General features: G+C 49.9%; 1 protein-coding gene across 3 annotated transcripts; it reads left to right on the top strand.

Moving 5' to 3' along the window:
* Positions 1-9,447: 9,447 nt before the first annotated feature.
* CD34 (CD34 molecule) lies at positions 9,448-24,109 on the top strand. 3 transcript variants are annotated; one of them, XM_037410812.1, is made up of 8 exons: positions 9,448-9,718; positions 15,471-15,605; positions 16,340-16,623; positions 16,734-16,811; positions 19,240-19,393; positions 19,713-19,753; positions 20,520-20,684; positions 21,023-22,366. In XM_037410812.1, exons 1-8 carry the CDS (start codon positions 9,640-9,642, stop codon positions 21,071-21,073), a joined length of 987 nt encoding a protein of 328 aa, XP_037266709.1. In that variant the 5' UTR covers positions 9,448-9,639; the 3' UTR covers positions 21,074-22,366. The 3 variants fall into 3 exon arrangements, with proteins under 3 accessions (XP_037266709.1, XP_037266710.1, XP_037266708.1); XM_037410813.1 differs by having other exon boundaries at positions 9,458-9,718; positions 21,026-22,366; XM_037410811.1 differs by lacking the exon at positions 21,023-22,366 and adding an exon at positions 22,377-24,109 and having other exon boundaries at positions 9,459-9,718.
* The last annotated feature ends 2,567 nt before the right edge of the window (positions 24,110-26,676 follow it).

The following is a 26,676-nucleotide window of genomic DNA, read 5'->3' as shown; positions in this document are numbered from 1 at the left end:
AACTGAAAGAAAAATGTAATTGGAGAAAGCACAGTGTTTATTAACAGCGGGCAAAGGGGAGCAGTGGAAGGACGCCGTGTCTCAGGGCTGCTGCCTGGGGATGCCGGCACTGGGAGGTGGGCAGCCCGTGCCCGGGGTTATGGTGAGCACAGTGGTCGCAGTGCAGCCGGCCGTGCAGCGTGCGCATGGACCTGCCGCAACACCGCTCGTACACGGAAATGGAGTAACCCAGGTAAGCAGATGTCTGGGGCCTGCAGAGGGGTGGAAATAATAAGCCTTTTTTTCTCATCAGTTTTGGCTTCCCCGTGTGTGAAATCGTTTGTATTTCCGAATCGGGAATGGAAAGCTTTAAGCACGGCCCTGTGGCTGCTCGGGCTGCATCCCTCGGAGGGGACAGGGCAGTGAGGGACCATCCCTGCCAGGCTGCGGGGGCTGAGGAGGGGGCAGCCTGGAGGGCTCTGCTGGGGCCAGAAAGCCTTCCTGCAGCTCGGGGGAAAACCTGCGGCATTAACTCTCTGTTGCTGGGGGAAGTTATTAATCTTGGACATTTCTAATGCATCTTTTATTATCTCATAAATAGATACTTTTTTCACCCTAGATCACCACAGGACTGAGAATACAGGCTGGGGATGTGTCCACAATGTGGATGTCCTTTCTGTGCTGCTTCTTTCGTTGGACCCTATCGATGGCATTATGTGAGATACACTGCAATTTGTACGGTAAAACAGCACTATAATTTTAAACTCTAATGCTGTTGGATGTTTATATTTTAATGCAACTGTCCTGCAATACCTGCCTCCTTCATGGCAAGAGCCAGGCTTGTAAGATGCCCCTCGCTCCCCTTCCCAGGAGGCTTAACTGGATAGTGTCTGATTGCATATGCGCTTTGATTTTCAGCGATACTGGAAGCTTTTTGTTCTATTATTCACTGTAGGTCTGTGTTGTCTGTGCTTATTATGTGCCATCAGAACGTACCTGGGAGTCTGCAGCCTTCTCAGCCACTCCTATTGTACAAACACATCAATAAATAAGTGGTGTCTGAATTTAGCTGTGTGCTCATAACTGTTAGCAGAGCCCTGTCATTTTTTCAGGTCATCTAGCTCTGCAGTTGAAATAGTTTTGCTGTTGCATCCTTCTCTTCAGGAGACAAGTAAAGAAGTGGCTCTTCGATTTCTATTTCGTTTTATTTATCACTCTAAGACCAAGGACACGACTTTAAAATCAAAGCAAAAGGATATTTTGAATGTGGACCATGCCAGTTCCCAGTGCAGCGGGTCAGTAGCAGCAGGAGTTGGTAATGACTGAGGATGCTCCTCTGTGTACCTGAGCAAACCCTCCTTTGAAAGAGGGAGAGACTCTACCCCTGGGACCTCATTTCCCCGCAGAAAACAGCAGCAATTCATTATCAGCGATGGCCAGGGTGGAGCTGAGAGCCCCTTCCAGGTTTTTCCCCCTGGTGCTTTTAAAGATGCCTTTCAGCGCTGCCACTGCTGAGTTTCACATCTCATCCGATGCTTCCCTAACACCTGGCACCAACCTGCTGTTTACTCAGAGTAAAAGCCATTCCTTTATTTCCTAATTACAGTTTGGGTTTCTCTCTCGGAGATACCACCAGAGTTTTCAGGCTGTATGTCACATCAGTTACAGCTGGAGCGCTCCCCGGACAGGGGGTAACGCAGGCTTTGGGGGCGGGTTTCCCCTCACCCGGGCAGTGCGGCTGCACCACCGCCTCCTGCGCCTACCGGGAGCAGCTACTCACACCTGCGGCTGCAGCCCCTGGGCCGCCAGCGCGGCTGCGCAGAGGGGGGGGCGGTGCCGAGGGGCTCTGCTCATCCGCGCTGCTCCGCGCTGCTGCTACGCGCTCCTGCTCCGTGCTGCTGCCCCGCTCCCGTGCCCCGCGCAGCCCCGCGCAGCCCCGCGCAGCCCCGCGCTCCCGCTCCGCGCTCCCGCCCCCGCGCTGCTCCGCGCAGCCCCGCGCTCCCGCTCCGCGCTCCCGCCCCCGCGCTGCTCCGCGCAGCCCCGCGCTCCCGCCCCGCGCTCCCGCCCCCGCGCAGCCCCGCGCAGCCCCGCGCTCCCGCCCCCGCGCTGCTCCGCGCAGCCCTGCGCTCCCGCCCCGCGCTCCCGCCCCGCGCTCCCGCCCCGCGCTCCCGCCCCTCGCTCCCGCCCCTCGCTCCCGCCCCGCGCAGCCCCGCGCAGCCCCGCGCTCCCGCCCCTCGCTCCCGCCCCTCGCTCCCGCCCCGCGCAGCCCCGCGCAGCCCCGCGGGCGCAGAGGCGATGCTCGGCAGGAGCCGGCCGCGCTTCCCGCAGCCCCCGCGCGCGCCATGCCGCGTAGCGCCGTGGGATAAGCAGGGCAGCCCTGGGGCGGCTGTATTTTTGTAAGTAAATTTGCAAATGTAGCGAGCGAAACGTATCAGAGCAACCAAAATGAAAGATGCTTCACCGGCAGCGCTGTCAGGCGTTGGAACGGGCTGCGCAGCGGCGTGGTGGAGTCGCCATCCCTAGAAGTACTTAAAAGACGTGTAGACATGGCACTTGGGGACATGGGTTAGTGGTGGCCTTGGCAGTGTTGTGATAACAGTTGGACTTGACCTTCAAGGCCTTTTTCAACCTAAACGATTCTACGATTCTATAATTTCAATACGTTTAAAATTAATAGTGATTTTAATGAATTAAATTTAAATTTAATTAAATTTACTAAGAAAATTAAAACAGTAATGTAAATAGCATTTATTTGGAATTGAATTGTAAATCAAGCATCTCATATATCTCAAGTACCGTTCACTTGGTGTATCCACAAGATGGACTTGCTGCATCCTGGTGATGGATGGAAAGCCCAAGCAATGAATCCAACTTGCATGTTCCTATGACGTCCATAAATGGGAAAAATAAATTGTAATCAGCAGTCTGCAGATCTGGATGGAGAAGCTAATCTTTGTACTAAATTACGAGACTTATGCTTTAATGATTTTTATTGGTGTTTTGTGGTGCTGCTGTTTGTTATAGTTAAGTACTTTGGACGGTGCAGCGGTGAAAAGCAGTCAATGAGATCAGCCAGGTTAATGAGACTCATGCCGTGCAGAAGTAGTGACGGGCAGTAACAGGAGTATGACTAGTCCATCTCTGGCCTCTCCTGCTCCTTTTCTTATGTTGCTGCAGCTACTTGTCATTCTTTGTATCGTCAAGCAAACGTGCATCTCTCCAAAAAAACTAAAAAGCGGCTCTTGAGGCTGTGTCATCCCTTCAGCTACCCAAACCCAGACCTCTGCGTGCCCGCCCGCCCCTCGCGCAGGCAAGCGGTGATACGGCCCCATGCTGGAGAGGTGCGTTATTAGGTTATTTGCTCTTTGCAAGGTGTTGTCATGACCTCGGGGACAGCCAGGTCCCTCGCGCTGCCCAAAGCACTATCTGGAAAGAGTTTTCAGCCAGGTTTCATGGCTGTTGCTGGCTTTTCTTGCCCCCCCTGACGCCGGCCGGCTCCTTAGCCACTGGCCCTTTTCTCACGAAGGGAGGGTGCGATGCGCTGACGCTGCACAGCTCTCCGACATCGCTGTCCCTGTCCGGTCAGTGGCGAGATACCATCTCCGTGGATCTTTTTGTTTCCATCACAAAGCCAGGAGGAGTTCATGTCAAAGACAACAAAAGGTTTTTATTTAGCTCTGGCGCTGGGGTGGTTGGAGCAGTTTCCTGCCTGCGATGTTCCGTGCGCTGCAAACTGTTTCCAGGTCACACCGGCAGCTCTGGCCGAGCATCTTCTGGCTCTTTGCCCGTCCTGTGCCAGAGTTTCCCTCTCCACACGCAGAGCTCTCTTCCTGCAACTTTGAAAAGCTGCTGCCTTTTGTAGGCTTCTGGTTTTGCTGATTCTCGCCTTGTTCAAGGCGATTCCTTCTGACTCGTTCAACCTCTGGTATTCCTGCGGAAAATATGCATCTGGGGAACAGTTTCATGGAAAAATGCTTAAGTGACTTGATTTACATTGTAGCCTGCCCCTTAAAACTAGATTAAAGACCTGGTAATATCTTACAAAGCGCTGAACAGACAGAAGGTAGTAAATGAGCATAGCCTTGATTAGATTTGAACCAACAATCTTGAAGTAAAAGTTTAAGGCATAAAACTGTTCAGCAATCTATCCACCATATGGTTTGCTTGAATGTAGTCATGTGTATGCTTCATATTTGCTTTATTATTTGAAGATATTGATTTTAGTGGAATAATCATACTAAGCAATTTGTTTTAATATACCACTTTTATTAACAGTATGTTACAGTTGCAACAACCATGAATCTTTTTTTTTTTTTTTTTTTTTTTTAAGATTTCCAAAAGCTTTTTAAAAGAAAATATATGATCTACAGATCAGAAGTCTGATATTCTTGGGTTTTTTTCAGCTGTCTCTCTCTGAGGAATGACTCTGCTGTGTGTAAATGAAGGAGCAGTAGCTGTGCAAGTGGGTAATAAATAGCAAGGCACCTGTTAAATGCAGTTGCAAGGATTGTGAAGAGGCAAGACTTTGCCCAAATTAAAATATATATACATATATTTGGTCTTTAATTCCGAGTACTATATTAAAATAAAACTTAGAAAAAGAATACAAACACCTAGGTAAACAGTGGTGTAGAAAGGCAGTGCTCTTTCCGAAATGGTGGTTATTAAAGGCTCTGTGCACTCAGTTTGGAAGTAGATTTAAGAGCCCAGACAAGTTGTGTGCTTCTTGCTGAAGCAGGAAGTTTTCCTTGGAGGTTACAAAGAAGAGAGGAGAGGGGGAACCTTCGTTTAAAGTTGTAGGTGAAGGTGAGGGCAAGAGGGGTCTCATCCAGCATCCTTCTGTAACGGCGGAGAGCGTGCCCAGGGCACACGCAGGGGTGTCTTTTTGGGGGTCAGGGGCTCCTCCAGGGCTGGGAGAAGCAGACGGCTTCGGAGAAGCTCTGATGTAGAAACTGAGGCAGTAATCTCTGAAGAACAGCCTTCTCACGAAGGATGCCTTGATAGAAGTCACAGGATGTAGTTTCTGAAACACTAATAAAGGAAGCATTTCCTGCCCCCAGAGTTACAATATAAATATAATAATGTGCAAAACCAAACACAATAAAGCAAATAGATGACAAGTTCTTTAAGGAAATCACGATAAGGGTGATAATATTAGGGAAGCTTTTGAGCTCTTTGCCCTTTCTTAGATGAATCACAATTAGTGCATTCCTCAGGAGCCATCTGCTCAGAGCAGAGAGCTTGTTGTCTTGCATTAGCAGTGGACAGGAGTTCCCCTTGCTCAGCCCCAGTCAGGATTTGGTCCCATGCTTCCTGTTAACACAAAGGAGTCAATTTTCACAAAGGAGAGAAAGATTCCAACAGCACCTTAGAAGCTTCACTAGGAGAAACAACCCGGGCTTCACTCCAATACCGTTTTGTTTGTAGCTTCATACCCTGCTCCAGCAGTCGCGCCCCATACAGGGATGCAGGGATGCTCGCACCGCTCCCGAGAGCCAGCTGTCCTGCAGCAGTTCTTTGGAGGCCTGAGCGTGGTGGACGTAGGAGATCAGCTGTAATTTCCAGGAAGCATTGGGCTGCCGGGGAGGTGGTGTGGTTTGGTTGCTAAGGCTGAGGATTAAGATGCAAAACGTTTGGCTTTTGGGATGTAGTTGCGGTGTGGCATTGCTCCAAGTGCTTCCACATGCTTCTGTTCTCGCTCGTGGGGTGGGAGTGCTGTGAAGCATTAATACTCGCTCGCTTTCCATTCAAGTGGGAAAGTTAAAATGCTTTGAAAGTCTTGGGTGGCAACGGATAGGTGAGCGTGCGGTTTGATAGATTTGATGGGATTTGTACAGAAATAGTCCTCTTAAAGTTGCACATCCTCTGGGTCAGCAGTGCTGGTGTCTTGGGAGGATGGTGGGAATCTAATTGTTTCATCTGTCCAAAATAGCAACTTTTAAGAGGTGAGGAAATGACTACACCAAAACTATTGTATGCCATCTGCCTGCTAAAATACTTATAGAAAACATGTTTCCTGGCATATAACTTCCTAGCCATATGTCTATTGCATCATTCACAATTAAATTAAATCACCCTTAAATACTTGGAAAAATTCCCAGTCTATGTGAACTAGTCTTCATCACCGTGCTGTTTGAAATTTGGACGCTCGATCCTGTAAATCCTTAGTTGAAATTGGCTCAGGCGCTGTTAACCTTATACAGCTGATACAGGCTGCTTCGAGATAAGTCAAGTGCATTTTTCTTATTTTAGTCTTTAAATTTTTAACTATAAAAAAAATTTAGGGGTCTAAAAGGAGGAAATAATTCTACAGTATTCGTTTGCAACATGCTTTAAACGGAGGTTTAAATGGGGAGCGATATCAATGAGAAAAGGTGTTATCTTCCGCTCATTGAATAAACAGATGGAAATAACTGCAGGGCCTGGTTACAGCTGGATGTTCCAAATATTTGGAATATGCTTGGAGGTGTGTGCTTACTTACACACACCCCCCACCGAGGAGCTCACCAGCATCTCTGAAACATGACTGCGAATGGGCACGAGCCAGCCAAGCCCGACCTGCTCCTGCTGAGCCTGGCTCAGCCCGGTTTAAGCCCCACAGCCGGCGGTGCTGTACCAGAGGCAGGCAGGGTCCCAGTGCCACCACCCTCTACCACGCATCCCCCAACGGGCAGCACAGCCGTGCCCGCGCTAGGGGAATGGCTGAGGATCCACAAGCAGAGTGGTTGGACAGGTGGAAGCATCTCTAGGTCTCTCTTCCAAAATCCTCTGCAGACAGTGCTTTCAATCAAAGAATTTCAATCAAAATCAAAGAGTCTTAATAAGTAACTGATTTGGGTTTTTTTTAAGTAACTGATTTGGGTTTTTTTAAGTTCTTCATTTGAGGATACTGATTTGGGTTTTTTTAAGTTCTTCATTTGAGGATATGTTATATTTCCCTGTTGTGCCATGCTTAGCCGCATCACTTCCTAAGATGAGATCTAAGGCATGGGCTGACATACTCGGTGCACCCGGTGGGCATAAGCATTAACGAAACCCTATGTCTTTGACACGGGGAATGGCAGTTAATCACAGCCTGACTTCCACTGGAAACCAAACCCACGAGCTTTCCATGCTCGGTGTCTGGCAGACATCGTCATCTGTTTGTGGTGCAACACTCTATTTTTAGTCTGATTTTGAAAGGTGAAATATAACCGGCAGCCAAACCTGGATGATTCTGTTGGTTTCTTCCATTCAGGAGCCCGGCACAGTGCTGGAGGAGAATGGCAGGAAACCTGGCAGTGTGGAGGGGAGAGCCCCTGGTGGGGGCGGGGGGGACTGGGGGGCACAGGATGACCGGCCACCGGTCGTGACCCACCATGGGGCTGCACCAGCTGGCGGCCCAGAGCTCCCCCGCAACCCCTGTGCAAACAGGGTGCTCAGCACGTGCTGGTCTGTTTTACTCCTTTCCTACAGTTCGCTCCTCTTTAGTACCAAAATAACATTTCAAAGCATTTGGAAGATTTTTGCCTTCGCTGTACAAAAGCGGTCCCGAGCCCTGTCCCACCAGAGGCAGCTCGGCAGCTTTTCTTGATGCTTTTCAGTGTGATGGGATGTTGGTCCGCACCAGATGGTCTTCTGCCTCCCTCGTGGCTGATACTTTACAATTTCAACTTTTTATTTTTAGTTCTGTTATTCGACCCAAATTCTCACTTTTCACAAAAAAAGTCTGTTATTTAAATAGGACCATTGTCTCACTCTGCTTTTCTCATTTCATATGTGAATGTATTTTCTAAACTGATATGCATGCAAACCTGTGTTCAGTACTGAGCCAAATGATTCCCAATGTGTGTGTGCACTTAAGAGAGGGAAAAAGAGAAAACGCCTGGTGGGAGCTGTTGGAGACAGCCGGGCTGTGTCCACACACCGGTTTTATACCGTGTTGTAGACCTTATTTTACCAGGATGTTTTGGTCTTTAATGGAGTTGTACAGCTCTGTCGTTCAGTAATAGATTACTGAACATAATAGAAAACTTTATATAGACGTTGGAGCACATTACTGAGCTGCAGGTGTTTCCTTCCAAGAGCCATTTTCCTGTCGTAGAATTTGAGTTGAAGGGACCTTTAAACATCATCTTGTCCAATTCATGCCTGATGCTAAAAACAAAAGCTACTGGAATTTTGTTACACTGATAAATGTGCGTACTGGAAATGCTATTTGGGGATTTCAGTGTACGGTACCCTGTCCTTCTGTCTTTTAATCCTTTTCTGCCTGTAGCCATGGGACTGTACAAGTGTAATGGGGGCATCCACAAAAAGATAATACATTGAACAACTGCTTCATTCTCCTTCCTTCCACAGCTATTTTCCTGGCCACCTCATTTTTCTTTTCCTCTTAGCAATAACTCCTTTAGTGACCACATCATTTAGCTATAAAAGGAAAGGAAGAATTCAGACTTAATTAGAGATTAGTTTCCCAAGTGAACATGTCTTTCTTTTTATCCCCAAAAGCCAAAATTATTACTAGGACACTCTGTTGACTTTGGTGTCCCCAGACAAAAATCAAGAAATGAAAACACCAAATTCTTTTCAGGTTGGTTCTTTTTTTAAAATGTATTTTTTTTTTATATCAGTACTTTTGGAGATACTTATTTTTCTTTAAAGCTATGGTAGGATGCATTGACTCAGCCCCGTTTGCTGCCTGCTGCAGAGCATCCCTCGTCCTGCTGGTTCCAGAGCTGGTCCCACATGTGCCTGCAGCACAGGGAGAACCCGAGAGCCAGAGCCAACCATTTCCACTTGCTAGAGTTGACCCCAGTAATAAAACTGAAGTCAATATTTCTATGCAAGTTTTTAATATTTCTATAATGCATTATTAATGGAAATGAGCTCCAGGAAGTTATTAGTCTCCAGTCCCTCTTCTGCTCCAGGTTTTATGCAGAAGTTTTTGCCGGTGGGCTTTTTCTCCCCCAGACCTTCTCTAAACCATTTCGTTGGTGCTCTCTGTTTAACTGAAGTCAATTTAGTGAAGCTAATGGAGTTGCTTCTCTTCAGGTCAGTGATGATTTTGCATCCTTGAGTTCCTTGCTTAATTTGCTGAGAAAATTTCTGATTCCGAAGTCAGTTTTCCAAGTCCCCCCTCTCCACGGCACTGCCACAGCCCAGCCCTGGGACCATGCACGGGGGTCACCGGCTGGACCTGGGGTTCCTCCACTTCTCTGCTCTCATCAGATGGTGTTTACTTTGCTTTGAGGGAAGTTTAGCAACATGCTCCACTGTAATCCTTCCTTCCAGCTGGAGCACGTTGTATCCCTGCCTTTGCTTTAACGGGAAAGCCGGCAGCTCTCAGGAAAGAGTTAAGCCCAGGGAGGCTTTGGGATCCTTTGCTGGGGAGAGGGCTGCTCTTTTGTTTGTTTTGAAGCCCTGGCAGGAAAGTGGGGAGGAGAAAATTACCTAAGTGATAGTGAGGTTGCCATGAACCGGTATAAAACTGAAATCAAATCAGAGAAACTCCACCTCGCAGTCTTGAACCATAAGCACAACCCCTGAAGAGAAACCCACCCCACCACCGAGTGATCTCAAAGGCTTGAACTAAACCCAAGCTACATGAGCTCAGAGCTGCTGCAGGACTGAAAGCCCAAGAGCTGTCACAGCCAGTTTTAGTGGGAGCTGCGAGCAGGAATGCTGTTCTTGGGAAGTTTAAGAATAATGAAGTGGAAGCAGCTTTTCTGGATTGCGTTCTGTGTTGTGGAGTTGTCCGGTGAGTATCGACTGCAGAAAATACCAGGGTTACAAACACTGAGCAGTAGAGCAGTGTGAGACTAGTGCATGGGGCAACTCTTTGTGACTTCTGAAAGAGCAGCTCGGGGGGATGTATTTTAGTGGGCGCTTAGCGGAGATTGCAATTGCACATAAAGAACGCTGTGGTGACAATTTACAGGACGGCACTGCATCAGGCATCCTGGCCAACACGTTCACAGCGATGTGCTGCAAACAGAAAATGCTGGTGGTTTGTAAAAGAGAGGAATCAGGGTGTAAGAGCTCCTCATAATTTTACAGGTAACACAAGGGGATGCAAATGCAGCATGGAAAGCTGTAGAGTGCAGCCGCGGTTCAAGTAATTTCTCAGTCTGCGCTGGTGTAAATTAGCTTTACTTTTGTTTTGTGGTAGGAACTAAGCATTTTCTGCAAATCAAATGAATCTCCATAAATATTAAAAACTCCTATTTGAGCTCTTCAAATATTCATCATATGAAAAAGTGAATAATAATACAGAGATTTTCTCTAGGTAGTACTTTTTAAAGGGTTATATTTTAGGGAAATATTACCATTCTTGTCCTGAACCCAACAACCGTAAAGTAATAAAAAGGGACAAAAAAAAAAAAAAAAAAAAAAAGTGAAGCAGTGCTCTGTGCTGCATTGTGTGCTGGGACAGGAGCCAGGAACGTGCGGGTGTCTCCTCAAATGTAATTTTCCCTTACTCACATGAATGTGAGCAACTAGATCTATTGAAAGAATTTGCTGTGTTTTGTTCTTGCGTTTCACGGTGCTCCTTTCATGTTCCCTTTGCTGCCAAGGTATATCGCTCACCCGAGCCGTTGCGCCTGACCCTCCAGTCTATGTTAATTCTACAGGAAGGAAAAAGCCAATTTGATTTGAGAGAAATAAAATTCAGGACTGTCTGATTGGGCTGAAGTGAGCAGTGAGCCAGGGTGTAAGACAAAAGTGTTTACCCGAAATGCGAAACCTGAGTTCCTTGTAGTACAAAGCAAAAATGATAGAAAAGTGATAAAAACCTATGCCTTTGCAAAGACAAAGACACTGGGTGACGGGGGATTTAATGCTGCAAAATGTCATTCCTTTTGCCAGCATGGTCCGTGTTTCTGCAGGATATTACGGTGCTTTATTAGCACTTGCTGGAGAGTAGAGGAGGTTTATTTCTGTTCAATGTAGCTGCTGGGCAGAGCAGAGAAAAACTAGGGAGCTCACCTGGGGGGCCCTGCATGCTCCCACCCCTTTGGGGAGTCCCAGTGAATTAAGTGAAGGCTGCAGTTGACCAACTCGGGATGGAAATCCCAATTTGGGGGGGGAGTTACTTAGGTTGGCTCATGGCAGCACTGCCGAGGTTGGGACAACTGGCCTCCCATGACACCTTCAGCTATGCCAGGAGTTCTACAGGGGGATAAAATAACCCCCACGCCATGAGTGGCCAGCTGCAGCTCTTCTACAAATGCCACGTGTGGGGAGGATGGAGGCTGGGTACCAGGTATCAAACCAGTCTGACTCCAGAGCGAGGGGCAGCCTTGCCCAGCCTCTCGGGGAGCACGTCGCGTAGGAGATGCTCTGTCCTGGGCATTGCTTGACCCTTTGGGGAACCGCTGAGTTGCACTGTGTGTGGGAGCGGTCTCCTGGGCTGCAAAGTGGCTGATGCTCGGGGCTGCTGGAGAACCCCCTGCCTGCACAGCGCACAGTGCTGCGAGCAGTTTGCAGTGGCAACACTGAGTATTGCTAAAGCATGTGGGGAGCTGCCCCTTGCTTGTCTCAGAATCTGCGTGGAAATGGGAGTATACGTTCTATTTGTACCCAATACAAACACTTTTTTAAAAAATATGTGATCTTTATTTTTTACATCTTTCTTATTCATCTCTGCCAAACTTGATTTTTTAAAAAAAATCTCTTTTCTTGTTATTTTAAAGCATTTTTTTCTTTCCTTCATTCCTTTTGCAAGACCTAGAAAAGTTCTAAAAATCAAGGAATGAAAAAGGAGCATTAAAACTCACAGGCACTTGACTTTAACTTTCTTTAGAGGGCTGCACACTGTAACTGCTCAGGCCAGGAGCAACCTGGCTCCCCAGGAAGGTGCTGGGCTCCCAAGCAGCACCCAGCTGTGGGAGACACACACCCCCCCCCCCAAGGGAACCCTTGGGGTCCCACAGCTGGGCTTTGGGGTGGCGGCTCAGGGGGCTCCGCAGCCCCCTGCCCCAGGCGTCCTGCGTGACTGCGGCCCCACACCCATATCCTGTCTGGGAGAAGGAAAAGGGGGAGGGAAGGGATTTTTATCAGATATTTCCAGAGGGAAGAGGGCTCCACCCGCTTGAATTCCTGCCACATGGCTGAGAGCAGTAAAACTGGAAAGGCATGAGTAATGCAGGCTGAGCCTCCGAGGAGCTGCTGCTGGAAGCCTGGGCTGGCGGCAGCTTCAGAGCTCCGTGTCCCACGGTTCCTTACCCTCCTGCTCTGTGTCCCACGGTTCCTTACCCTCCTGCTCCGTGTCCTGTGGTTCTTTACCCTCCTGCTCCGTGTCCTGTGGTTCCTTACCCTCCTGCTCCGTGTCCTGTGGTTCTTTACCCTCCTGCTCCGTGTCCTGTGGTTCCTTACCCTCCTGCTCCGTGTCCCGTGGTTCTGTACCCTCCTGCTCCATGTCCCACGGTTCCTTACCCTCCTGCTCCATGTCCCACGGTTCCTTACCCTCCTGCTCCGTGTCCTGTGGTTCTGTACCCTCCTGCTCTGTGTCCCGTGTACCCTCCTGCTCCGTATCCCACAGTTCCTTACCCTCCTGCTCCATGTCCCACGGTTCCTTACCCTCCTGCTCCGTGTCCTGTGGTTCTGTACCCTCCTGCTCCATGTCCCACGGTTCCTTACCCTCCTGCTCCATGTCCTGTGGTTCTGTACCCTCCTGCTCCATGTCCCGTGGTTCTTTACCCTCCTGCTCCGTGTCCCGTGGTTCCTTACCCTCCTGCTCTGTGTCCTGTGGTTCCTTACCCTCCTGCTCCGTGTCCTGTGGTTCTGTACCCTCCTGCTCTGTGTCCCGTGGTTCCTTACCCTCCTGCTCCGTGTCCCGTGGTTCCTTACCCTCCTGCTCCATGTCCCGTGGTTCTTTACCCTCCTGCTGCATGTCCCGTGGTTCTTTACCCCTCCTCTTCTGCAGCCATTGGTGCCAGCAGTACCGCGGAGCTGGCTCACCGCAGCGCTTTGCCGCAGCTCAGCCCGCAGCCCTTGCAGGTTCTAGAGCGCCAGCTGAGCCTGGAAAAAGACTTTGTCAAACACATGGAAGAGTTTGAGAAACTCCCCTGGGAGAGGGTTTCTGTCTCAGAGCACTGGAGTAGGCACCCTGTTAGCAAAAGGTTTACCAAGAGGTTCCTGTATCAGCACAGGCGGTGCAGGTGCTGTCGGGGAATCCCCTGTGCATTCCCCCCCCCCACCTCGCAGGGATGGATGTGCGGGGAAAAACCCACCCCCGTGTTTCGTTTGTGGTGGGTGCAGAGTAAGGCAGAAACCATGGAAACTTGTCTCCTGTTTCCTGAGCCCTCACCACTGCAGAGTTTTGCCTTCTATGGTCCTGCTTTAGCGCTCAGGGATGAGTGTTGGACCAAGTCAACTATTTTAACATTTATATTGCTGCTTTTTTATTTGATTCCAGCTGAGATACTTCCTAAGCCTCATTAACAAACCAGCTTTAAAACCCAGAGGCATTCACTTTTTAAAAGCTAGACAGGTAAATACAGTAGGTACTGTGAAGTAGTTTGCTTTCATGTATCTATGTGCTCTTGCTTCTACGTAGCACTACCAGGTGGAGATTTCTCTGAGGTTAATAAATGGCTTGGCTTAAACTCTCAAACCCTTAATACTAACAAATTCACAAAGTTTAGCAAAGCCAGTAAAAATGTATAGTGCAATGAATGACCCACTTTAGCTGAGCACCATGTGGATTATCCAGCCCACGTCTGGATCATTATTTATCTCATGAGTCCTAAGGTTTCAAAAAACTTAGCTATGGTCTCTATAAAAGTCCTGCATTTGCTACAAGTAAAGGGAAGAAAAAAAATACCATGTGACAGGTCTTCTTACAAATTACACTGAGCAATAATCCAGGCTTCAATTTATGGTATTTAGTGTTGAAAAGACTTTGATTAGAAATACCTCTGGTGCTTTACAAACATCTGGAATAGTTCAGAGGTACTTGGGTGGCTGTGGCACTTGGGGAGGTCAAGTCCAGGTGCTACATTGTTCTACTGATGTAAAGTTTCCTGCTAATGTCCATGCAAACACAAAGCCATATGCAAAGCGTGGATTTAACTTCATGCTACTCATTATTCTGGGCATGCAGTCATGCCTCCTGCTTTTGATTTGTTAAAATTCATCAGAAATACTTGGTGATTTAACCAGTTGGAACTGAATTGTCTTGGAGAGAAGAAACTTCTCCCTTAAATAAAAGCTGTGCCAAAATCTCGATCCCAGCTCCAGACACCTGCGCCGAGCCCTCGGCAGGGCCCCCGCCTCCCCGGTGCTCCCACGCCCTGAGCAGCTGCAGCCCAGCCGAGGCGGGATGGGATGGAGCAGGATGGGGCACAGTCCCCACTCAGCACCCTCCGGTATAACCACCCACCGGCTGCAGGCACCGCCGAGCAGCCCTGCCTGCTCCCACCCACTGCCAATACGAACTGCAGCGATCTCGGTCTTTGCTTTTCATAAACCGTCCAGGCTCCCTGGACCCGATCCAGCAAAGTACTGACATCCCAATGTAGAAAAATTCCTGCCAGGACAACCCCGAAGTGCACGACACCGCAGCGCACGACACCGAAACGCATGTTTATCGGGCCGTGGGTGCTGCCCTAGTGCCGGCGCCGGGCGGCTGGTCAGGATCTGTCAGTGCTGCTCCGTCTCGGAGGGTTTTTGGAGGGATGAAGTAACTTTTCTTGGAGCTCAGGCTCTCCTCGGCAGAAATACAAATGAAACAACGTATTTTGTATGATTTTCTCTTTAGTGTCTGGATAAGAATCTTAAACAGCAACAGCCCTGGAGTAGAGACTGAAGCTGTTTTTTACGAGTGGAAATAGGTCTTAAGAATAGAAAAGGTTAAGAAGCGGGAAGAAATGCATTTTCACTGACTCATATTGTTCATTTCAGAAGGAAAAGCTGGAAGTGTCATCTTTGTAACATACCAGGAAGCAATATATAAACTTTAAGTTAGAACAGCAAACCATTCTCCAAACATTCTGTTTTACCTCCAAAGATGTTTTTGCTCATGAGTCAGGGCTGATCCCGAGCCAGTGGGAATGTTTCTATTTACTTTGAGATTGTGCCTGCAACTGCAAATCCAACTCATTTTTCCTAAGCTGTACAAGTGATCTCTTCCAAGGCCTGAGTCTTTCCTCCAAGGATTATAAACCCAAACTACTACAAAATCCAGCTTTGTGCAGAGCTTTGTGCATCCCTCGGTAAGCCCAGGGATCGGTAAGGATGAGGGCAGAAACGAGCCTGTCCTCCTCCAGCACCACCCCAAGAGCCCCGGAGCCTCTGCAAGGGCTGCACCCAAGTCTGGTGCTCGCCCAGCCAAAATGTTTGCGCTCTGAGCTTCTCCCACATGAGCTCTGAGGCAGCCTGCCACTTTGGGGCGAGAAGAAAGCAAATTGGTGAAAGCAGCTAACCCTGCCCTGCCCACAGGGACCCTCAGGGGCGGATGGGGGATGGGGGGAAGGAAGGCAGCCCCTAACACCTTCTTCTGCCCCCAGGCAATGCTTCTGGGAGCCCGACAGACACCCCCACACCAGCAGCCACGGCCACGGAGACGAAAGGCATCAGCAGCGTGGCAGCCACCACAGCCCCCAGAGCCCCCAGCAGCGCCGAGCCGGCGGCAGAGACGTCTGGTAATCACGCCCCCCATGATTCCTCGTAGCATTTGCATTAATAATCAGATGTATTAAGGGCACAGGCTTGCCCTAAGAAACCACATGGTTGGTGCGTGGGTTGTGCTCTTGAAAAGGAGCCTGATAGTATGGTCAAAAGCTTTAATCCTGTCCAAAAAACCCCACCTGGGCCAACCTGCCACTGCTGTCTTCAGGATGGGTGGCTTAGACACATCCTTTGCAAAACAGCCAAGAGATGATAGGACAAGGTGCTCCTTCATCTTTTATCTTAACATACTGATTCTTTGCTCGGCAAATGACACCCATAAGACGTCTGCCAGCCTTTCCGATGACAGGCCAGATGTCGGCTCTGAAGGGCTTTGAAGCAGGGACACTTGCCCAGGTGGATGGTGCCTTTCTCTTACACTGTTTGAAATCAGTGCATCTGTATGAAGACTCTGGGTCAAGGGGGTGATGAAGGTGACGCAGGGGAGGCCGGGCAGTGGCATCCTTGCTGTGGTGCAGCATGCGCCCAGGAAATTAGCCCATTGTAAGCAGATTATGAAGCGCATGTAACAATTAGGTAACTGAAGCAAGTCTAATGTGCGTTTCTTATACAGCCAATAACACGTTCTGGTACTGCTGGCTATGACAAATCAATATTATACTTCAGTCATCGCAATGCCACGCATTGATTTTAGAGGACTTAAGCTTTTCTCATGTATCCTTTTCATTGCATTTCTTCAAAACTGAAGCTGCTGCCGGGTCCCTGGCAGCCAGCCCCACGGCCCCAGGGCTCAGCAGCAAGCAGACGAGCCCACAGCCCAGCCAAGCCCCCACACAGCTGCCAGGCACCCCCCTGGACCCGGACCACACGAGCGGAGGGGTCTCCACCGCCAAGAGCCAAGCAACACAACCCAGCATGACGGCAGAAATCCCAGGGTCCACGGCAGCTCTGGTGAGCTCTCCTGCCAGCTCAGAGCATCCTCTCATCTCGGCTGCCACCACGTCACTGCAGATAGCCAGGGACAGCTCCAAGGTGAGGATACAGATGGATGCCGTGGGCTGTGGGAGCACGAGGGGGCTGGATTTGTCCCACAACGCCCCTGACCGTTCACTGATCCTGCCACTGTCTTTTTTCCCTTCCAGCTCATCACATGCCACAATGTCAAAGAAGTGAGTGACACTGCAGCCATCTGCTTGCAGCTCAACGAGTCCAACACTTGTGTGAGTAGCAGCCCTGTGTGGCCACGTGTCTCTAAGCGGGAGGACATGCAGGAGGAGGGGGGCTGCAAGCAAACAGCCAAGGGCAGGTTCCTGGAGCGATTGGCTTGGAGCGATGGGGTCACCCACCATGCCTGGGGGGTTGGTTTGGGTTATCTCTAGGGCAGAGCATCTGAACTGTGCCAGACTGATGGAGGTGGGGATGATCACAGCAGTCCCAGGAGGATCCCAAAGGGACGATCACAGCAGTCCAAGGGGAAATGCAGCCTCCTGGCTGCGTAATGCCTCCTCTTTCATAATTAAGCTCTGGGGTCAGTTTAGCTTCTAAAGTATCTCTGCCACATTTAACAGGAAATCTCCTTTGTTCTTCTCCTTCCTCTTGCCTGTTGGGAATGCGAGCACCTTTTTTTGTCTTGCCAAGTGCCCTAGGAAAGAAATCAAGGCATGTGAAGGAGCACGGGTGGCTGAGCAGCATCCCCATCTGAGCTGACTCCTAAGGGAATCCCAGGCTCTCCATAACTGCCCTCAGCCTTGTGCCCCAAAAATGAGGCATTTATAAAAGCAGAAGAGGGTCCAGCTGAGACACTGTTGTGGGTGGGAGGCAAGACCCCTTTCACACTGGAGGTACAACCTGCCACAGAGGGCAGATGGTGCTGGATCTTGCGGGATGGCAACTTGGCAATGCCCTGGGTATAAACTGACAGTGATTAATTTTATTTTTGCTGGTCAGCCATGCTGCCGCCACTTGGGATGAGTGAATTCTTTCTTGCCTTTTCTCTGCAAATTTGCAATGAAATGGTATTTAGACTTGCTCCGGTATACAGGGACTGCACTTTAGCAAGAATCCACATGGAAACTCCTCCGGGAGGGAGTGATTCTGATCAGAGATGCCATCCAGCGGGCAGCGGCCCCTGGGCACAGGGTTTATGGACACCGTGCCTGCACTACATACCTGCAGCACATAAATGGATGCATATGTAACTGATAGAATACGCTATAGAGTCGTATGTAAATTGCACACGCTCTTAACCCTCGCTGCATGTGAAACGTGTCAAACTGCTCCACTTCCACCCGTGTTTTCCTGGGAGCTCGCACCTCACGGCAGACACCCCGCCCCGCCTCCGCTTCGGCCATCCCTGAGTGGGAAAAACCAGCTCAGGCTCAGCAGCTGCTGGACCTGGGAAGCAGATAAGAGTGTCTGGGAGGAGAGCAGATAGGAGGGACCGTGCCGGGTCTCACTTTCCTGCTGGCCTTTCCCAAAGCAAATGAGCAATAAGCTGGCACCCAGCGCTGCTAATTGCAAAGGGAAATTCTGACACTCCGATGAGTTCTTTCCACAGCAGAGAAAGGAAAATACACACTTGGGTCTCTTGTTCCATCTTGGCCTTTCTCACCCCAAGCCAAGCTCTACAGAAACAGCTGAAAATGATTTGTTTGTTATCCTCCCATGGATAAGTTTCTGCATTTTTGTATGCTAAGAGGATGTGGCGATCCGAGCACAATCCTGAGGCAATTCTAAGGTGCTGAGCTGCCTGGCTCTGCACAGCGCTGCAAGGCAAGAGGGTTTTCTCCTCCCTGGCAGCCCCACGTTGGTGGGTGCCCCCCGGGGAGCAAGTGGAGGGTAGGGGCAGGGGGGAGGTCAGCTGGAGCCGGTCTCTGTCTCGAGGGGGTGGGCAAGGCCACAGCTCAGACGATGTCCCCAGCTGGGAGGATGTTAGGGAAGCTGATAACGTCTTGTAGCGACTGGGGGCTCTGTCTCCAGGCCTGACCGTGGCTGAAAATAGACCTGAGGAGAAAGGCTGTCCTGTCCGATACAGAAATTGGCCCACAGAAGGGAAAGGCTGCAGCTCCTCACTCCTCTTCCTCTTCCACCCCAGAGTCAGTTCAGCTCTAAAATGTAAGAAATTTGTATTTTTTTGCCTAGCCTTTGATCAGCGACCTAGCAAAAACATTGAAGACATTTCCTAAACAGGAAGGCTCAATGCTTCTTTGTTATTTCCCTCCTTTCCCAGCCCCTGCCTGGGACTCTGAAACAATGGGGCTCTTCAGGCGGCTGTTTCAGTCCAAAAAATGGAGAGACTCGCTATGCAATCCAGATCCTAAATTTAGCTTTGCTTAAATGCCATTTGCAAGAGTTGCTAATGATATCTTTATTTAATTTATTGTCATTAATTTAAGAAAGAAGCATCTCCATTTTCTAGGTGTTGGTGTGGGGGCTGCGAGCAGCAGTGAGGTGGGAGGTGAAGGTCTGACACCCCCGCGCCGCTTGTCACTGCTTGTTGCTTCTCAGCTTCTCACAGCACAGCCGAGCCACTGAAACACAAAGGGTGAATGCGGAACACTACCAGTAGTATCATCAGCGTAGCTGAGGTGAACTAGTCCGTTCCGTTGGTTCAACGGCTGTTTCTTGTTTTTAATGAAAATTTTGCAGAAACATTTTTTAGAGACGAAGGGATCGGACTTATGGAGTGCAATATGTGAAGAGAGAACCCGGCCTGTTCCATCCTCATCCCCCTGCCAGATAAAACTCGCTAAATCTGAAGTGGACCGTGACTGTATGCTCCTCATCCTTGTCGGCAAGGGAGGTCAGTTGAGCCGATTCCTTTGGCTGTCATTAACACCGCTGGGTAACGAGCAATGTGGGCAATGGGGGAGGGGGGCTGTCTGTGGGGAGAGGCTGTGGGGCACAGATCCGCAGTTACAGCCAGGGAGGAGACTTCTCCCTGCAGCTGCTGCTCTTTCTTCTGGGGCCTTGCTAGATCCACGGAGCCGTGGCGTTGCCTGCAGAGCAGCGAAGGGGCTCACCGCTCCTCCGTGCTCAGCAATGGCCAGGCTCCTCCGTGCTGGCGTTGGCTGCAGCGTGACCCTCCGTGTAATGTGCCTCTCCCGTTTTAAACCTTGCAGATCCTGATCAAAATGTGCTCCAGAAGTCTCACTGGGAAAAGGTAAATTCCTTAAGCAAATTCAGCTGGAAAAAAATGGGTGGCCTGAGTGGCTGGAGAAAGGAGATTTTTAGACGGGCAGTTGAGGCTGGGGCAGCCGGCTGAGACCTGACCTTGCCTCCCTCTCGGAGGGGCTTGTTGAGCGTTGGCACGTGAGATGGCTGGAGCCAACCCCCAGACCTGCAGCAAGGCAGTGGTGAACTAGTGCAACTAGAGGACCAACGTAACCACCGAAGGCAGAAATGCTTGAAATAGTTACTGTAAAATTCTGCAGTATCTTCTCTAAAAAGACCCAGATCCCAACAATAACTCTTGGGATGTAATTGGCACTCTGCTTCTTCAAAGTACCACGCTGACATTAATTAATTCCTCCTCTCAACACGCCAGTGAGGCTGCCATTGGCTTGTAAAGCTGAGCTCCAGGTGCCTATATAAATAGCAGCCAACAGAGCTGCAACAGCAGTGCACGGAGATATTTCAGCCGTGCAGATGCACGCTCTAAATCTAAGAGCAGGGCCTGAGCATCTGGTCTAAGGAAGAAAATTTCCCTGCGCCACAGAAGGTGCTAGGATGGAAATGGGACCGTGAGGACGTGCAAGCTCACAGGGCGAGTGCAAAGCTCAGGAGCTTGGGTAGCAAAGCCCGGCTTTGTTTACGTGAAGCTCAACAGGGAGGTGAAGAACAGCATTGTTTGAAGCCCGGTGCCTGTTCTGCAGATGCACATGTTTCCTGTTTGTCAGACTCCCGGCTCTCTTTGGTGTTTTTTCCAGTTTGGAATAAAATCCCTTAAACTGGAGACCGTGAGGAACCATCAGGACTTTTCGCAGAAGACCCTGATTGCCTTGGTCACATCTGGACTCATGCTGGCGTTCCTGGGCTTGGCTGGATATTTCCTGATGAAGCGGCGGAGCTGGAGCCCGGCAGGAGAGAGGCTGGTTAGTGCTTACAGGTGGCAGAGCCGCAGGTAGAGGAGCCCGGCAGCGCAGGCAGTGCTGGAGCAGCCGGGAGGTGCCTGGGTGGGAGAGAAGGGGGCTGCTCCGCACCCTGCGGCTCGGTACCCCCAGCCTGTGTGTGTCCCCAGGTCGATGGGATGATGTGACCCAGGGCTGGCTCAGCCCTGGCACGGCAAAGGGCAGGAGCAGGCAGGCCAGACTGTGCAGGGTGAAGGGAAACCTCTCTTGCCTTCTAAAATTAACTCTTAGCTGATTGCTGCTGTGGGAAAACCGCCCCTTTCTCGCTTGTACTTCTAGGTCTAACACTTCTTTTTGCTCAGCAGCAAGAACTCATCCAGCAAGACCCCTCCAGAGACACCGAAACCTTATGAATCTGTCATTAAAAGTGACACACTTTAACTTTCCATTCACTGCATTTGAGTTACATGTCTGTCTTGTACCAATGCTGTAATAAAGGCTATTTCTCCCCTCACTTAACAACCGATGGTAATAAAATATATCAAGAAATAAAAAGAAATTTCCTATATCCATTTTCCCCTTTCCAGGCAGGCTGGCTGCTGAGGATTCTTCCCCACCAGTGACTTTTGGGGACGTGAGCCCTCTGTAAAGTGAGGATGGGCCATGCTCTTCCCCCATCGTGGGCACGTGAACAGTCACGTCCTGGGAAGCCATTAGGTTGTTTCATTGCCAGAAAGGATGCTCCCAAAACATGCAGGTGGGAAGTCAAGCACACGTGTCAGTGGCAGGGACATCATAGCCTGGGCTCTGGAGCCCGCTGCCTCCGAGTACCGTCTCCTGGATGCTGGCAGCCAGTGAAAGGCCATGTAAACGCATGGCAGCATCAATCCAGTTTCTAGGTGCAACGTGTCCAGTGCACCCGTCTCTCTGCCACGGACCATGGTGTCAGCAAAGGGGCTGAGAGAATGCCGGGGGGGTGGGAAGCTTGGCAGCCTGCCAGGCGTGCTGGATGCCGCTGAGCAAAGCAGGAGTGGGGCTATCTGCTGCGGCAGGGATCACCACCCGCGGCCAGGGACCACCAGTGCCCATTGCACTACTATCAGACCTGCCACGGTCTGACACATGGGGTGTTATCGTGGTGGGGGATGGAGGCAGCTCTCCTATTGCTCTGGATCCTCCAAAGGCATCTGCTCCTTGTAGCAACAGCGGTAACAAGCCACACAGCACATCTTTGCGTGCGCTGGAGTGCAGTCCGGCACTTCTGCTAGCACCTTGCTGTGAGCTGTGTGCATTCACAGGCTGAAAGAGAGGAGAGGGAGAGAAGAAGGTAATTTCCATAGCTTTCACTCAGCTCTTACTTGGCCAAGGCGGAAAGCAGAGGTGATCTGTCACAGGGTGGCTTTGCAAACCCAAGGCAGAGTCATCTCCAAAACCTGGTTATGAGAATACAACAAAACCTGATGGCTTCTCTTTTCAGGTCTAGGAGACAAAAATGCGGTCCCTGGCTGGTTTTCTTGCTTCATCTTGCCACGGCATGGTTCAGGCCCTCTGTTCCCCTTCTCATCAGCGAGAGCAGGTTCCCATGCCTGCAGTTGTTTGTACCTCCTGTGCAGGAAGCGCAGGCAGGCAGCCAAGACGCTGCCTGCAATCAAAGCCGGTTGCTGTCAGCCCTTTCCCTTCCCTAACTCTGCCTTTGTTATTTATGTACCTGTTTAGGCTGAAGACCCATATTACACAGAAAACGGTAGCCAGGGAAACACGATGCTGATGATGCCCCCCCAAGAACAACCTGAGCTGCAGGAGAAGCCAAACCTCAACGGTGGGACTCAGGAGAACGGGACTGGCCAAGCGTCCTCCAAAAACAGCCACTCTGCCAGGCAGCACAGCCCCGCCGACACCGAGATGTGACCCGGCAGAGAAGAGCATCCTTAGCGTGAACTGCAAGGGGAGCAGAGAGACAAGGGAGGGCAAGAGTTTTCTATGGACAGTTAGGGATTTGCAGACCTTTTTTTATTGTTATTATTTCTGTGAAGAACTTCAAAATCAGCCTAAAGCACATTAAGCGCCAGAGCTGCCAAAGACCTGCTTCTCTGCCTCCTCCTGCTTCCCCCATTGACCACACAAGACACTTTTTCGCAGCTGTTCTCTGCTTTTGTTGTTAGAAGAACATAATGAGCAATGCAAGTGCCCTTAGCCCTGAGCAGCTTTTAAGCAGAGGCAGACTGAAGCTACAGAAGCCTCGAGCCAGACTCCAGACAGCCAAAATTTTTTGTGGCAGTGTGTTAGGCTGATTAAAATAGTTAAATTGGGATTTCAGTGACAAAAACCTCTCAGGTTTCAGATAATTTTGTTTAACAGAGTTGTTTTTAATCTCATCCTTAAGTGCAGGATTTCTTCCTCTTTTAAGAACATCACACTTAATCCCCTCCTTGTGCTTTAGGTTGTCTTTAGTATTTCCTACTCCAGCAAAATTTGCTGAAGCTCTGTGAAAAACTTTCCACATGGAATTGCAGGCTGAAATGTGAATAGACTTCAGAATTGTTTCCTTTGCAATCCTACCAGTGCGCAGGTAGCTGTTTTAGAGTAAAAACCTTCCCCAGTCTCTTCACGTCGGGGACTGGAGAGAGTGTTTGACAAGGCAGAGCCAGCAATCAATTGCTGGGGTGAGATGGGGAAGTTTTGATACCGCTGTCGACAGCTCTGCAGATGCCGGGGGCTGGCAGCCCCACCGCCCACCCTCCCGCCGTGGGGGCTGGTGGCTCGGGTAGGACATAAAAGATGCCAAAGAGCTCCCAGCGCAATGAGTGCTAGTCAGCAACCCGGCTCTGCTGCGAGCGCCTCTCCCTCTGCATCAGCAGTGGGTACACAAACAAAAAATTGTATTTTTGCTTTGGTAAGTGAAGGCCAACACCAAAATCCCAACAGCAGCAGCAGGTCCTACCTCGTGCTGCAGTGGTGCTGCGCCCGAGGCCCAGCGGTGCTGCCAGCTGCATCGTGCAGCTCAGTGAGAGCATCCTCCGGTGAGAGCCAGGGACCAGGGGCAGGTTTGTGCTCAGCCCTGAGCAAGTGCAGCTCAGTTTTGGGGAGCCAGAGCTGTGGGTTTTGCAAGCCTGGTGTTGGCGATGAGGCTGCAGTTCAGCAGACGCTGGTCAGACCACAATCTCTGCTGGCGGCAGCAGCGACCTCCACATCCAAAATAAGGACAAAAATGGCCCCTGGAGCTGATCTACCTTCTCACTAGTGAATTTATTGCAACCTTTTCTCAGTGCTGAACACCTGAGGGGAAGGCTTTTTTTTTTTTTTTCTGGTACAGCAATGTCCGTCATTATCTGGGGCTGTTTTATGAGCGCAAGAGTCATTTAAACATGGTTTAAAATATTTCAGGTTTTGTTTGTTTTGGTGTGAATTGCTTCTCCCAAATCTCGTTGTAAATAAACCCATTTGGGGGGGGGGGGGGAAGAAAAAAAAAAAAAAGAGTATTAAAAATCAGCTTCTTCGTTGTGTCCTTGGAACAACAGCGTGTTTATCCCACCGGGACACTGGCTCTGGCTGTGCCGTGTGCCAGCGCGATGAGAGGACAACGCCTCGCAGAGAGGTTGTTTCCCAGCAGAAATACGATGACTAAAGGCTGTAGCTTGTTCTGCGCACATTATTCCTTGTCTTTCAACAAACACGTTTGCAGGACAAGTGACGTACAGCCCACTATAAAACCGCAATTGTTTGATTTTCTGATGTTTAAGATGGCCAGATAATTCCTGGAAAAATAAACAAGGCTTTAGCCTCAAGGAGTGACCTGCAGGGGTCTGACCTGACAGCAGAGGGGGGGGGTGTGTGCACACGTGTACGAGGATGAAGATGAAGGCTTCCTCACTATGCAACGGTTCCTGCCTCAAATAATTTGTAGGGCGATGCATGGCAGTCCTGTAGTGCCTGCTCTTGTGGAGATGCTCGAGCTCCACTGAGAGCAGGAGGTTTGGAGCTGGGTATCTTTACTGACCCGGCCCCTCCTCTCTGGGATGCCCGACCCTTCCTAGTGCTTGTTTCCCAGACAGAGACACACCGGGTACCGCTTGTGGGGTACTGAACAGGGATCCCCACTGCCTATTCTGTTGCAGTTTGGGGGAATCTGACCTCCGAAAGCCTGGCTGCAAGGGGAACGGGCACTGGGAAATGAAATTACTTTCTTTCCCAAGAGCCCTGGCTGCAGTGGAACACGGAGAAAGCACTCCCAGAGGCTTGGTTTGCACTGTGGGGTAGGAGAGGGAGCTCAGGTTGGCTTTTTTTGTTGTTGTTTTTTGGAGATTGTTTATTTAATCAGCACTGCTTACTGTACCAAAGTAGGAGATCTAATCAAACGTCAGGTGCATTTTTCATAGCTGAGGGTATGCCCTACAGCCCAGCAGACAATAAAGTTACAGTCAACTGCTCTGGCAAAACAAAAGCTTTCTCTGAAACATCCAGATTGAAGGAAACGCCGAGAGCAGCGGTGGCCAAGCAGGGACGGTGCTGAGCCAGCGGAAAAGGCTGCATTTCCAGCTCAGGAAGCCTGTAAACACAGGCAGGCTCAGCTCTGGCCCAGCTGAAAAGGTTATTATTATTATTTCTTCCTTATCAAACTCCTTGCATTCCTTCATCAAACTCCCTGCATTCCTTCCTTGCTGGCCCCACCGCCTGCCAGGCAGCCCCCTCCTCTCGCCATCCCATGCTGCCTGCGGGCTCACAGCTGCTTTTGGGCCACTTCTAGGGGCTTTTAAGGGGGCTAAATCCATCCCATCTTCCAACTGACCTGCTTTCACATAAACCTGGCTCAAGGTTGATGCAGGTGCTCTTGCCTGGTTTGTGATGCCACGTATACAGTGCATCCATAGTCTATTCAGTTGGTGGGGACCCTTATATTGGCGTGAAATGCCCTGATGAAAATCACCGGCATGAAAGCATCCTCTGAGGAAGAATGGTGGCACTTACATATACAAGGGGTTAAATAAAAATATCAATGTGACACAGCCATGAAATGACATGTCCATGTCCCAGCCTGAAACACAAGCAGAAGCCCTGACACCCACCCAGGCAGCCCCGAATCTTTCTGCAGGTTGAAATCAAAGACTTTTTCAGAAAAGAAGGAATACCTTCGTATCGGAACTGCCATAAAATGCTACTGTGAGTTGAAGGTGGCTGGTTCTGTGCATTGCTGAAATCAATCAGATTTATCAAGAGCAAACAAGTTTTTATTGTCTTATTATGTCCCTCAGTGGATCTTCCATCCCTTTGACAATAAAAACAGCACAACCCTCCCAGGTGAGAAAACTGCAATATCACAAGCCCTTCACAGCAAAACAGCATGACCCAGGTCAGAGAAAAGTATCTCCTTTCTCTGTTTGCTGCTTGCTCATTTCTTTTTCATTGATTTAGCGCTGGGAAGAGCTGCCCCGATGCCCGACATGCTAAAATATCAGTTTAAGGGTAGATCTTTGTGTGCCTGGTCTCACTCTCAAATCCTCACCCCCTGTGAAATTTTGTTCAAAGCAGTTTCTCTTAGAGATTACGGCTTCTTTTGAAGCGTAACAGGTAAATGTTCGCCTCCGCAGCACAGGCTGCAGCCCAGGTGAGCAGGAGCTCAGTGGAGGGGGAGTCACGGCCTCAGACTTAGACGCACCAAGGGTTCTGCAGGACTTTGAAACCGCAGCAGAAAGAGCCTAGGGTATATTCTATATAACAATGCTGCTATCTGCTGGCTGTGCTTTGCTAAAACATTGAATACTTTGCTCTAGAGGGCAGCTGGTACTTAGGTTCGGGTGCTCAGTCAGAAGCAGCACCTGAAGAAGGGTTCTGCTCCGCTGCTGCAACTTGGGGCACCGGCAGGACAGCCAAGGGGCTAAAATAATAACATTATGAAACTATGGAAGAAGTAAAACATCCAGTGGGCTTTGAAGCTCATATTCTAGGAATGGGGAACATTTAAAATGAAATTTCTAAAGTGAATTTCCCATCAATCCAGTTCCCGTCTGCTTGTTCAATG

The sequence above is a fragment of the Falco rusticolus genome, chromosome 17 (assembly GCF_015220075.1).
Source record: "Falco rusticolus isolate bFalRus1 chromosome 17, bFalRus1.pri, whole genome shotgun sequence".
Classification (NCBI taxonomy): domain Eukaryota; kingdom Metazoa; phylum Chordata; class Aves; order Falconiformes; family Falconidae; genus Falco; species Falco rusticolus.
The sequence above is the reverse complement of the archived record's forward strand: the minus strand, read 5'-3'. Positions and strand labels throughout refer to the sequence as shown.

Excerpts from the sequence above, each read along its gene's own strand:
- CD34 (XM_037410811.1), top strand. The coding sequence starts at position 9,640 with ATGCTGTTCTTGGGAAGTTTAAGAATAATGAAGTGGAAGCAGCTTTTC. Across the intron at positions 19,754-20,519 it reads AGAAGTCTCACTGGGAAAAG|TTTGGAATAAAATCCCTTAA; the intron begins GTAAATTCCTTA and ends TGTTTTTTCCAG. Across the intron at positions 20,685-22,376 it reads GCCCGGCAGGAGAGAGGCTG|GCTGAAGACCCATATTACAC; the intron begins GTTAGTGCTTAC and ends GTACCTGTTTAG.